Source organism: Ixodes scapularis, unplaced genomic scaffold (assembly GCF_016920785.2).
Source record: "Ixodes scapularis isolate PalLabHiFi unplaced genomic scaffold, ASM1692078v2 PGA_scaffold7__128_contigs__length_106722199, whole genome shotgun sequence".
NCBI lineage: Eukaryota > Metazoa > Arthropoda > Arachnida > Ixodida > Ixodidae > Ixodes > Ixodes scapularis.
The window spans coordinates 97282420-97295568 of NW_024609882.1; the positions used below are offsets into that span (position 1 = coordinate 97282420).

The following is a 13149-nucleotide window of genomic DNA, read 5'->3' on the forward strand; positions in this document are numbered from 1 at the left end:
GCTCGTGCCGACCTAGGGCCAAACCAGGGAATAACCTTGGGGAGCGGCCTCACCTCGGTGAGCATGTCCAGCGCCCTGAGGTGCATCTTAAAGTCGGTGCTGAAGCAGGCTGCCACCAGGTGGGGGGCCCAGGCGGCGGTCACCATCTGCTCCTTCAGCTGCTGGTGGAACTCCTCCCGGGGCGACGTGAAGTTCCACTTGAGCAGCTGCAACGCGAGTGGGTTGGCCCCCGACGCTTCCCGGCAAAGACGATTGGGCTCTCTCCGAAATCGCGAGAAACGCTTTTCCCTCCTCCGGGAACATCGAAACAGTTAGCGACGGACCGACCCCGACCTTGGCAATCCCCCAAACTGCATTTGAAAGGGTGCCCACAAAGAGGGGCCGGTTTGCATCGGTCGGCCTTCCACGACCGGTTAGAGTAACCGATTTCGCCGGCTCCGGTGAGCTTTCAACAAGGGTCTTCTTACCGTCTCGTGTCAAACAATTAGCGATTTTGACACGTGGAGGAGGCAGGACGGTAACCAAAACGTACCAGCTCTTGTGCCGCCTGTTTTATTTCCAAACCCGCGACGACAGACAATGGCGACGCCAGGGAACATGGCGGCACGGTCCCGAAATACCCACGCGGAACAACCCGGGTGCCTCGTGGGATTTCTCGCCAGGGTCTGTTCAATTCCTCTTTCAAAAGAGCGTCTATAGGGTTGCTCAATCTTTTGACTGACTTGCCCAGTTACCTAGCAGCAAATCTTGCCAAAACTTCTCCCATAAATACACACAGTAACATCCCCAAAAGACTATTTCGGATTTAGATTTCGCATATCTCGTCTACAGTCACTGACCTAGTGACAACGGCGAGTCTTTGGATTGCCCGGCCTCCAGCAGGCGGCATGCTTTGGCCATGCACGCGCGCTCAAAGTGCACGAAACTCATTACACTGGCTTGACATAATAATAAAAACAACTTCAATAAACGTTTCGCCTTCCCTCGGGAGGCATCATGAGTAGATACGGAGCAATGAGAGTTGTTAGGTAGGGATGGTGACGAGTCATGTAGGGCTGAGAGAGCTCACCCTAGCGAAAATTCCAACAGATATTTGTATCGGACCAATAGAGATTTCTTTTGGTTCGATAGAAATTTGTATCGGACCAATAGAGATTTCTTTCGGTTAGATAGAAATTTCTATCGGTCCCATAAGAATCAATATCGGTTCCATAGAAATGTGGGTCGGTCTCATGGGAATGTGTATCGGTTCCATAGGAATGCCCATTGGGCCCATAAGAATTTCTATCGACCCAATAGCGTGTGAATTTGAGCAGCCTCCAACTGTATCTGCCTGTTCAGATTAGTGAAGATCGGAAAGACGAACTCAAGGAACTCCAAGTATATCCAAACAAGTGGACCTTGGAGCCTCCGCACATATTGTCCCATTCAGTCTCGGAAGTTAACTAAATCGGAGGATTGACACTGTTCAAAATCTCGTGAAAGTCACTAACACGTGTGTCCTCAACTATTGCAAATGTGTCGTCGATGTATCTGCAATACAACTTAACGGGAAACTGGACTCTAGGTAATATCTTCCGCTTAATATACTCCATTACAAGATTAGCAACAGCAACTGGGCTCCTATTCACGTGCTGGCACGCTTCTCCGCAAAAGGAAAAGAAGCATTAGGCAGAACGTAAAGGCAGAATGGTATCATATACACAGAAGGATGTCTGGGCCGAGAGGGCTTCTTCATCGAGCAAGCGCCGAAGTGCAATGGCAAGTTCGTTAGGAACATTTGAGAATAAGGACACCACGTCGAAAGAAACCATACTTTCGTGCGGACCTACTGGACAAACTCCCGGGAATTCTGTACGCGAAAGTTATTTTTTGCCCTTCGGGGATACTAGAAACCTTTACGGGTATTTTGACGGGTTATATGCCAGGGAGCACACAAACGAGACAAAGGTTTGTACGGGGCATCCCTGCTCATGCACTTTCGGGAGGCCGTACTTCTTGGGTGCAGAGCCGTAGGAAGAGTATGGGCAGGGGTACAAAGCGTCACCGAGACTACCTTCCTTTCGGAGTTCACAGAGGCGATCAAGTAGAGACTGTTCAGTTTTTGCAGTGGGGTCACGGGGTAGTTCGACAAAATGTGCGGAATAAACTCGTAGAAAATGGGGCGTCGACGGAATCCTTCCCGGCGGAGGATCTCACCTTGAGAGCCCGCTCGTAGGCGATCCTCTGCTCCTTGAGGGCGTTCACCGCGAGCAGGGGCCCCAGGTCGGGCTCCTCCTCCTTGCGGGGCTTGCCCGCAGAGGCCGGCTTGGCTGCCACCTGGGCCCAGGCAGAGGGCTCAGCCCCCCACTTACCCCACTTTTACGAGTTAAATCGCATTACAAAAGGAATTGCTTCTGTGGCGGTCAAATCCTCGCATATTTCCGCTTAAAAAATACAACTGAAGAAAACTAGAACGCCCAAAAGCTTCAAAATCGGCGCCCATCCAACAAACCAATGCCTTACACAGTCGACTCTCGTTAATTCAAAATCTCTTAATTCAAACTTTCGGATAACTAAAACTAATGTGCAGGTCCCATCCTATGCGTCTCCATGGGAAGAAACTCCCGATAATTCAAACTTTGCTTTATTGAAACAAATTTTCGGCCCCCCTCGAGTTTGAATTAATGAGAGTCGACTGTAGATGGGTATGCACATCGTACGGTAGGCTCGCAATAATTCATACTTCCGGTTATTTCAAACAAATTTTTGAAATTTTTGTTGTCCCGCCACGTTTTTAATGTATTCAAAAGCCGCTTAATCCCAACGGCATTTTCGTGTAACTCATACTTTTTGTTCTCGCGGCCCAGATGAGTGTGTTCTTTCCGAGCACCAGTGCACTGCAGGAAGTAAAAACCCGCGGAGCTTGGTTTTGCAGGCGTCACTTCTCCACAGTGCACCGGTGCTCGGTGAGAAGCACACTCAACGGGGCTCAAGAAAAGCACCATGAGCTACGAAAATGCGGGAACCACACGGAACTTTCCGTAGCAACTTGCGCAGATGCCGCGACGTGGCGGCATGGCATAGGTCCACGTCTCGGCGTACACGCAAATTGCTACGAAAACTGCTGCGCAGTGCCCGTTTTCATCGCTCGTGTGTACTCCGCATAATAGTTCACCTTAGACAAGGTAGCAGGATTTAGCGAGGTAAGCAAGCACTTTGGCGCAGCAATCGCACCACTGCGTTACACTCCCCAGTCCACGAAGACTCTCGTTACCACGAAGTTAGCGTTCGTTCTCGTGAGCAGATATATTTGCACAATCCATTACTACAGTCAAGCCCGTATATAACGAACCTCAGGAAACGCTGCGATCAGTTCGATATAGTAAAAAAACATTTACATCGAACTTCCGCGATGAGTTCATTATAAGGCGAAGAGCTTGCCTTTGTTTCTCGTTTCAGTTTCGCCTTGCAACACGGCGCTGGAAAGATTTTTTTTTTTTCATGCGTGCAGAGTTTGTACGTTTTAGGATGAAAAGATTTTTTTTTTTGTCTGTGGGTGCGTGCAGAGTGTATTTTTTTTTTAGCTCCTCCCCTTCTGAATCGGTGATTCGCTCAATTCTGTTCGCAACTTGAGCTTTTGAAATTTTTTTTCTTTCATACTTCCTTTTTTTTGGGGAAGGGACAGGCTAGAAGACGATTGTCTGCGCACTTTTGGAAGCCTTCCCGGGGGCAAAAAGTTCGATATAGACAATAAGTTGTTCGCTAAAAAACTACTTTTTACACGCAATTTTATTTATATTTTCCGGGGGTTCGATATCGACACTATTTCGCTGCACGTGGGTTCGTTCTAAACGGGTTTCACTGTAGCAACATTCTTTTAGTCTTGGCGAAATTTGGCCTCACGAAGAAAGTTGGTTATGGTACATTAATCTCAAGCTCAGATGGAAAAAGCCAAGTCGATGCGGTCTGGAAAAATGCGACTGCATTTCCTGCGTTGGCATTTTCTAATAAACCCTCGCGGAGAATGCAACGGGGCAGTCGTCGGCCGTTCTGGCGGAGAAACCGAAGCGGACCCACTCACCCTGGCTCCCCTGGGGGGGCCCTTGGGGGGCCGGGGCCCCTGGTCCTCCTCGGGGGAGGCGACCCCCTCGCTGGCCGGGGGCTGCGGGGGGTGCGGGGCACTGCCCCCCCGCACGATGGTCGCCCGGCCCTTGGGAAGCACCCTGGCCGGCAGCTGGGGACGCACCTGGGCACGCGGGCACACCTCACGTCCCGTCCGAGCACTCCTTCGCCCGGCGTCGTCTGTCGCTTTGTACGTTGTGTCCCCAAAAATATTTACGGAGATTCGTTTCTTTCCCTAGTGGTCCGAACCGGATGCCAAAGTTTCGGAACGAAGTGTCGCCCTACAGTAAAAAACTGCAAAAGCGGCCACTTTGCACAAGCGCCCACTAGTATGAACATTTCTCGTACTTGCAAATTCTGCAAATTATACATGAAGCACCCAACCCCGCCAAAGCGCCGGCATCAGCCAAGAATACTCGCCCTGTCGCGGCGGCCACGAGACCGGGGGGGGGGGCAATGACGGGAATACTGCGCGAAAATAAATGCGCTTTCTCCGATTCCGCTTACCCTGCCTTTGAAGCTCTTGATTGGCCACCATCATGATTTTAACTCATTTGACGAAACAAATCTAGACTAACCCAGTTTTCAGTGAAACTGGGCTGGCCAACTCCCCGGTAGTTTACAGTAGTCAAAAGCAAGAAGCTACACATCGTGGAAAACCAGGAGACGACGGACGATGAAAAAGGGGACAGCACACAAAACACCTCAATTTTCCGTCATCCGTCCCGTCTCTGGTTTTGCTAAATTGTGTAACATCAACCAGCTCGCCTGCCTACTCACTCTATCTCCAAAAGTAAGAAGTGATTTTCTGAAAATTTCAAAGGGATAATGGGGTCCCTTGCATTCGCCGTAAGCGGTGCCATTCAGCTCTGTGCATTCGAGGACTCCCGGTTTTTTTTTTTTTTCCAATTCACATTTTCCGAACATTGCTTATAACATTTGACTAATATAATGGTTCTGAAATTTTGGGATCTAATTCGGACCACTAACGCTACATTTGGGCGGAGAATGAGCGTTCAGCAATGCAGAGGTTATTTTTGCAATAAAAAACAAAAAACCAAAATTTTTTGCGGGATTAATTTTTAGATATTTACCGAGAAGTACCCAGGGTAACAAACTGTTGATTCACACTCCGAACCTCGAAGGGTCCTTTTCAGTAGCTTTAATGCAGTTTTTGGGATCTCACCTCTGCAACAGTCCCAATCCTCAAAAAAATATCAGCGCGCAACCTTATCTAGAACCATTAAATTAAAGCCCGAATCACTCCCGACAAGAGATGAAAATCTCTTGTGCGTCTCGTCCGCGACGAGCCTCCGTCGCATGGCAGGCATTTTTACGCATGCGTTGAAACAAACGTGGAAAACAGTTTGTTCAATCGAATGATTCCATCATTCAGTTCTATTTTGTGAGAATGGAATACCTAGACCTTATTCAGATTTGTGCGCCATCTATCGGACGTTGTACCAATCCTCTTCCGTAGCCTCAAACGTGGCGACTCACTATTGAGGTTACGGGTAGAGCTCTGCCATTAGAAAGTAATGCCGCACTGCTGCCACGTCTCGCTGCACAATCGACGGAGAAATCGGACATTTACCGAAGTAAATACACGGATCGCATTGTTTTTCTTTTCAGTCCAATGTTTTTACGACGCCCTTCAAATAATCGTAGCATTTTACTGGGACTATCCAAGTGGCGAAATGACAAAGCCCGCTCCGACAGCTCCTAGCACAGGCTCCGTCATATTCTCTTAATGCAAGGGGAGATCGGTAAGTTTTGCTTCCTAGGCTCTAACTGTTATACTCGGTGGTGGAATTAAAAAATGTTAGTCACATCCAAGTTTGAGATCTCTTTCCCAGGAGAACAAAATATAAGCCCCACTGGCGGCGATGTGCTTCCAGTACCGGAAAACTACTCTGCATGCAGTAGTAGATGATTGAGGGCGACTGCTGACGACACCAACGGCGCACTCCATCGGTAATCACGTCAATGGACGCAAGGTCCGGGCCGTAAGGCGACCGAGGCAAAATCTCTTGGAACCGCAGCTCCTCCGGTGCGGCATCTTTCTTGTCAACAGCCACCCTCAATTGTCTACGATGGCACGCAGAGAGTAGTGCACCGAGAGCGAAACTGTATGGATGTCGAAGGGGACTACGTTGGAAAAGTTACGTGCTCCTGGGAAAAAGGAGATTCCAAACTTTCATTCGAATGCAACATCTTTTAATTCCGTCTTCGAATAAAACAGTTACATCGTAGGAGGCAAAATATATTGATTGCCCCCTCGTATACGAAGCTCCCCGTGGCTCTATTAATCGCTGGTGATGGCTGCATCGCTCCGTGTCGTTTGTGTCCACAGCAACCGAAACGATAGCAACGATAAAAATGTGGAGACAACTGCGACTCGACTCTTTCACGAGGCTAGTACTTCTTGCATTACTCGTCGGGCTGTGTGCGGCAAACATTTTTCCCCGGTGACTAGATTGTTGGTGTCGTTTGGGTCATTCTGAACAGAACCAATGCAGCTGTCTGGCCCAGACTCTCTCATATGATGCATTTTGAAATTCCGAACACCACTGCCGAGAGATGGAGCGAATGCCAAATGAGGTGTCTAGTCGAAACGGCATAAAGCACACCCCAGAAGAGCTTATTTTGGTTTGAACTAACCTAAATTGTCAAAATCAAGACCACGGCAAAACACGAGTCGGGGCAATCCGGATGAAAGTAACGAAAGTCCACGTCCATCCCAGAAATAAAAAGGAGCGCAGACATTCCCTCTTTCGGTTCTTGACACACGCAATATTTGCCGCGCTCGTCTCGGGGCCGTTCTGGACAAGCGAGCGGGACAGCAAATGCGCCCCTTGCAGGCGGACGAGAGATGGAGAGGCACCTTGTCCAGCTGGGCCGTGACCAGGCTCTTGGAGGACGCCTTGAGCCTAGAGGTGGCCCGGGCCATGGACTCGTAGCCCAGGTGCAGCATGCAGGGCAGCAGGAGCTCCTGGGCCGCCCGACGCACCTCCCCACTCCGGTCCTCCAGGCACTGGTACAGCTGGGGCAGGCAGGCCGCCAGCTCCGCCCCCGACACCGCCCCCCGGGCCACGCCTTCTTCCGCCAGCCGCCCTGCCAGCCAGCCAAACAGCTGCGGGGCACCCGGGGTCGGTCACGTCCCTCCAATGGGCTGCTTCGCTCTGTTGTACGCACTTTATGTGCGGAAACGACCCTCTACGGTACGACGACGAGCGTGTCTGTAACCGACCTGAGTGCCGCACATGTGCAGCCGACCGCAAGTCGAATCTTTTAAAGGTGCGGAACAAACCCTCTAGCTAAACAGACTCCAAATATTTGCCCGCAATGGACCCTGAGTGTAAAGTGCCACTGGGCCCCATTCCTATGTTCCCTGTCTGAAGCACCCAAAGACACTCTCACAAGCCTCGTCCAAACGAAGAGCTACGGACAAATAAAAAGCTAGCAATTCATTAGATATGAAGAGGAAGGCGAGGTTTCTTTTCTCCGGCATTTAGACGCATTACAGGTTGACCGCAATTTCACACAACTATTTTTGTCGAGACTCGATCGTGAAAATCTTCGAAGACTGGAACACTCGGTTTCAGTCGGGTCCCGCAAAACCTAATACTGCTATCGTAAAATAGTTTTTAATCATTGCGCAGATTAACGGTTCGCAAAGAACTCTAAAACTTCTCGTCGCACCAAAAGAATGCTCCATAGATCGAAAACTGAATTTTTATGAATAGGAAAGAGGATACCAACACCTAGCTCCCAGATCAAATCTCCGGTTTGCGGTCCAGATGCTCGTCGTACGACATAAAAGGAGGAACGCAGTGCTAGAAACACATTTCATAAGCCTAAACTTTACTCCGCCGGAGTTACGGGGCGCGAGTGTCGGCCCCGACGGCCGGGCAATGCGCACGCGTTGCGAGAGGGTTTGGTTACTGTTAAAAGGAATCCGGGGTCCCTCCGAGAGCCGCCCTTCGACTCGGACGGGACAATGCCTCTCGACCGGCGATGCGGAAAGGAGTCGCGATTGACACCGCACGCGCGTTCCGCTTCGGCGCCCTGCCGCGAGAGAATGCGGCGACGGCAACCGGGACGAAGCCACGGGGCTCGAAGGGCAGACGGTACGAAATCGAGAAGGTGGTCGTCCCGTCACGAGCCTAGTCCCCCTTCCCGGTTTGGTCATCCACAGGACCCTGCTGCCCATCTTACCTCGGACAAGACGCATCGGCTGGATTGTCCTTCCGAGGAGAAAAGTGAAGAACAGACGAGAGAGAGACACTAGCCTCGCGTAAGTCTTTTTTCCCAAAAAGTAGCGCTTGCAACCAACCTGCTTCCTACCTGCGGGGATTGAAGCCGTCTCTGATTCGTCGACGAAAGAACTTGTACAAAGAGCTACGCAAACATTCGAGCGGGTCGGTCGACTTTGTTCTTTTACCCGAGCCCCGCGTCAATTGCCACCGTCCCGTCCGCCGCGCCAGGCACGCTCATTCGTCACATACTTTGTGGAAGTATGCGGCGTCCTTTACTGATGCCCAAAAGTTAAACCGAGATATATATATATAGTTCTCGAGCTCCCGTACAGTTAGAAACAAGGGCAACAGGCATATCGATGCTTACAGGTACTCTGCGAATGTTCTTCAATTCTCTTGTGTAAGAGCTATGGACAATCGGAATATTTTGAACAATAGCATCGTCAATTGCCCGAGCGCACTTTTACTTTTTGCAAAAACCTTGCCCCAAATTTATTGTCCTAACGTCCGCGTATTATGATCGTGCATTCTTGGTAATCTTTACCCACTCCTGCCTCGGCCTGTCAATGGCTGGCCGCACAAAATAAATTTTTTAATTTCGCAATCTTCAAAGCGAGCTACCGGCAGCAGTTAGAACTCAAAAAGGAACGTTCCGTGGCGCATACGGGGCGTTGACCGGAAGACTCGCCTCTGTGCGCAGCAGGGGGTTCTCGGTCTTCAGGGCATCCTTCATCATCTCGTTGTCAAAGAAGGCACCCAGCTTCACGTGCAACGCCCACTCGTTGAGGCACGCCAGGCCCGCCGCTCGCACCAACGGCTGCAACGCAATGGGGCGCCCGGCTCCATCAGCCCTCCCAGGAACCGGACCAAATGTGGCCAACAATTCCACCACCACACAGGTACCTTCAGCTAAGAGACTCTTTGTGGCAAATCAATTCACGATCCTCCATGGGGGGGAGTTTGCTCGCGACTCAAGAACAAGGGCCCATCTGCCAATAGTGAAGGGACCTACGTTAAAAGTACCTTTACACTGGCCGCGTGATCTCATCAGCAGTACAAGAATCCGATTCTGTCTAATCACAGCAGCCACCATCCTACTCCTTTGCAAATTTTTCTCGCGACTTTAGCACTTGACATTGCCAACGTCATTTGGAATTTAGACAATGTCGGCAATCAACCAGCCAGCACAGTTGACGAAAACTTCCGAGTGAATGCGGGCATTCACTTCGAATTTCACAGTAGATATGCAGCAGAATACCTGGACACTGCAACTGTGACAACAGAATTTACAAAAAGTAATTTATTTTATGTTATCATTGCCCTATTTTCCGCCTTTTATTTCGAGAATATTTTAACCCCTGTTTTAGAAACAACCACAAACTAAAAAAAAAATGCCACAGTTGCATTGCCCATTGAATTCCAGTTAGGAAAAAACAGTGAGTGAGCCTTTCCTTTTGTGCCGTTACCAAACAATAGTTTTCCTCGAGTGCAATTTATGGGAAAATATGGAATTGAGAAAAACGCATTCAAAGTGTTCGAACCCCCACCTTTTCTTTACCACCCGGTGGACCGAAAATATTTTATAAAATAACTTAGACAGTGTAACAATTGCAACTTTCTGGGAATACTCTAGATGTTGGCAGATGTAAATATGGCATTTTTCAAAACCAAGTTTGCAGACTTTTTTTTTTTTTTTTTCTTAAAGGAGCACTGACACTACAAAAGGCAAACGGCACCAAAGAATTAGTTCCAAAACAAACACGGTTTGTGCACTCTTGCGCCCCGCCATGGTGCAACACCAATGCCCGGAAGTGGCAACAAGGGCCCACCTTGGTGTCCCCGAGTGCGGCCAGCATGCCGGGTGCCAGGACCACCACGTGGGGGGCGCAGTGGGGGCCCAGGGCCGCCCCCAGGCGCTGGCAGATGTTCAGGGCCTGGATCGCCTGGAGAGAGACGTCAATGCACCGCACAATCAGCTCCGGCAGAAGCTTCGGCTTTCCGTCGGCGGTTATGGAAGCACCTGCGAACGTGCTTCAAGCGTCTTCTAAGCACACTTCTTGCATTGGTACGCTTCCAACACGTCTGCAAACATTTTTAGTATCACCAATGTGAAAGAAAGAAACAAGCCTCAGACTGAGGTGGACTTAGCATGTTGCCACCTCAGGCAGCCTTTAACAGTGTCCATGGGGAGCGGGGGCTGGTTGGTTCAGGGGGGAAGAGCAAAGTTTGGAGCTAAAAGTTTCCAAAGTTGCTGGCTTCGGAGCTAGGATTCCTAAAGTAGCTAAATTCGGAGCTAGAAAAAGAGTCTAATTTAAGAGCAGCCCAAAATCCTGTCGCCCTAGGCAGTTGCCCACTCGTGTCTATCGGCAAGTCCGCACCCGGCTTTTGTATATCGCGAGCAGGGCTTAAGAAAACTCCGCCCGGACTAGTTTCCCCATCCGGTTGCTGTGGCGTCCCCTCCGAGCTTTCTGGTCGCCGGAACTATGGTCGAAGACCACACCCGAGTGTCAACGGCTCTGACGGCGGCAGGAAGAACGCTTTTTTGCTGTCTCAAACGACCGTAGCGCTCGTTAGAAAAAAGAAATCTCTAGTAGTTGCAAAATAAATCTTGTATTGTGGGAGAACCTCGCCGATACATTTTGTGGGGGGTCGCGATAAAATAATGTACAATCCGGGAAAACGTAACCGTTAAAGCTTTTGGCGGTCTATCCGCAACTTTAACCCGCCACACACCCTCTCGCGGATGAACGAAAAATTGGAGGCGGAGGGGACTGTCGATGGTTCTGATCGGAAGAACCCAGAAGCGTAGCAGTAGTAGTCAACAGGAAAACCCATTCCTTCCACTCGCTGGGGTTCAAAAAGTCTTAACTTCGGAGGCAGCTGGATACCTGCGGCGCAGAACTGCGTAGGCTTAGCGTCTTCGTCCACCATGGCGGGCGTTCCAGGATGCGCCCCTTCAACACGGTGCGCCCCTTCAACGGCTCACTCGTCCGGAACCCAAGTGTTTTATATTATCACTTCCAATGAACTGAAGATAACTAAGAACATGTGCACTCGCAAGGACGGAAGTATGCATCCCTGCGGGGCACGCGAGTGGAAACTGTTGAGTCATCACTACATTCATTGCATTCCGTTCCAAAACAGGATCACACGAAGGTAGCTAGACATGTAATTTCATTAGGAATATTTCGTGGGCCAGACTTCGCGGATTGCGGGTCCCGCAATCCGCGAAGCATAGTTGGCGGAGACCGGAAAAACCACAGCATAAGCAACAAAACTCAAAAATAATGAAACAAAAAATATGGAAAAGCAAGGCACATAAAAAAAGATAAACAAGAAACAAAAAAAGTGAAAGCCGTTTACAACTCCCTGTAACACCGAATTAGAGCGCAGCTCTTGAGGAGGAGGGGGAGGGAAGGGTACTGGGGGGGTGAAGTGACCTGGGGGGTCGCGTGACCTTGGGGGGTCACGTGACGATGCCGATGATGTCATCAGTGATGTCATCAGTGACGTCACTGATGACGTCATCAGTGACGATGACGATGCGGACTCCGATGACGTCATCAGCGATGATAACGATGACGATGTCGGTGACGTCATCAGTGACGTCACTGATGACGTCATCTGTGATGATGACGAGGACGATGCGGATGCCCCCTCCCCCCCCCCCCCCCCCCCGAAGTCACGTGACACCCCCCAGGTCACGTGACCACCCTCTGGGTCACGTGACCCCCCGCCGAGGTCACGTGACCTCCCCGATGACGTCAACGTCACTGATGACGTCACCGGCATCCGCATCGTCATCATCACTGATGACGTCATCAGTGACGTCACTGATGACCTCACCGGCATCCGCATCGTCATCATCACTGATGACGTCACCGGCATCCGCATCGTCATCACTGATGACGTCACCGGCATCCGCATCGTCATCACTGATGACGTCATCAGTGACGATGACGTCATTGGGGAGGTCACGTGACTTCGGGGGGGGGGGGGGGGGGGGGGGGGGTCACGTGACTTTGGGGGTCACGTGACCTTGAGTAACCTTGGGGGCCACGTGACCTTGGGATGACCTTCGTTACGCCGACGCCGCTGAAGTTGGGAACGGGCCCCTAAGAGCTGCACTCTAAAAAAAAAAAGCTCACTAAATTCGCCCAGCAAAAAAAAAGAAAGGCAAAGGAAAAAGAAAATGGGCAAGGCAGTAACGGCAAAAGGAAAAGGTAAACAAAGATAAGGCGTTCAGAGTGTAATTTCACAACTGGTGTTGTCGACACACTTCAGTGGCGTAGGCAGGGCACCGAGGGAGTCAAACTTTCGGGGGTCGAAACTTTTCCCGAAATGCCGAAGCTACCCCCCCCCCCCCCCCCCCCAGATGCCCACGTTGGGCCGACTCGCTACCCAGCTCACGCAGTCAGTCTTGCACGGGGCACGAAGCAAAAGGCGGACTATCTCCAACTTACTTGCTTTCGGGACGAATGTTTGTGGGGTAGAAAATGCTCAAATAAACAAAACAGTCCATATTTCTTCATTTATGCTTATTTTGTGGAATGCGGAACTTGATCTCAGATATATAGAAAATTGATTTTTCGAAACATTTGTGGGGTGAAGGATGGCAATTTTAAGGAAAAATATAACAAACTATCCTCATTGAAATACATACAAGTTAAATCAAACTAAAGTGGACATAATAAGACGCACACATGGTGATAATATAAAACAGTCAGTGATGTAAGGAATATTAAATGAATTGTAAAAACAATGGCGCTGCAAGCAACGGGTGGCA

The 13149-nt window shown here is 50.1% G+C and overlaps 1 protein-coding gene across 1 annotated transcript in view; it reads right to left on the bottom strand.

Annotated features, from left to right (window-relative positions):
- Positions 1–13149, bottom strand: part of LOC8025665 (cytoskeleton-associated protein 5) — a 126285-nt gene that overhangs the window by 47305 nt on the left and 65831 nt on the right. Inside the window, exons 13-18 of the mRNA XM_029989705.4 lie at positions 10193–10306; positions 9052–9180; positions 6989–7237; positions 4064–4228; positions 2200–2319; positions 54–206 (exon numbers count right to left, since the gene is read on the bottom strand). Coding sequence (XP_029845565.2) covers positions 54–206; positions 2200–2319; positions 4064–4228; positions 6989–7237; positions 9052–9180; positions 10193–10306 — 930 coding nt within the window. The remainder of the gene's footprint in view (positions 1–53; positions 207–2199; positions 2320–4063; positions 4229–6988; positions 7238–9051; positions 9181–10192; positions 10307–13149) is intronic.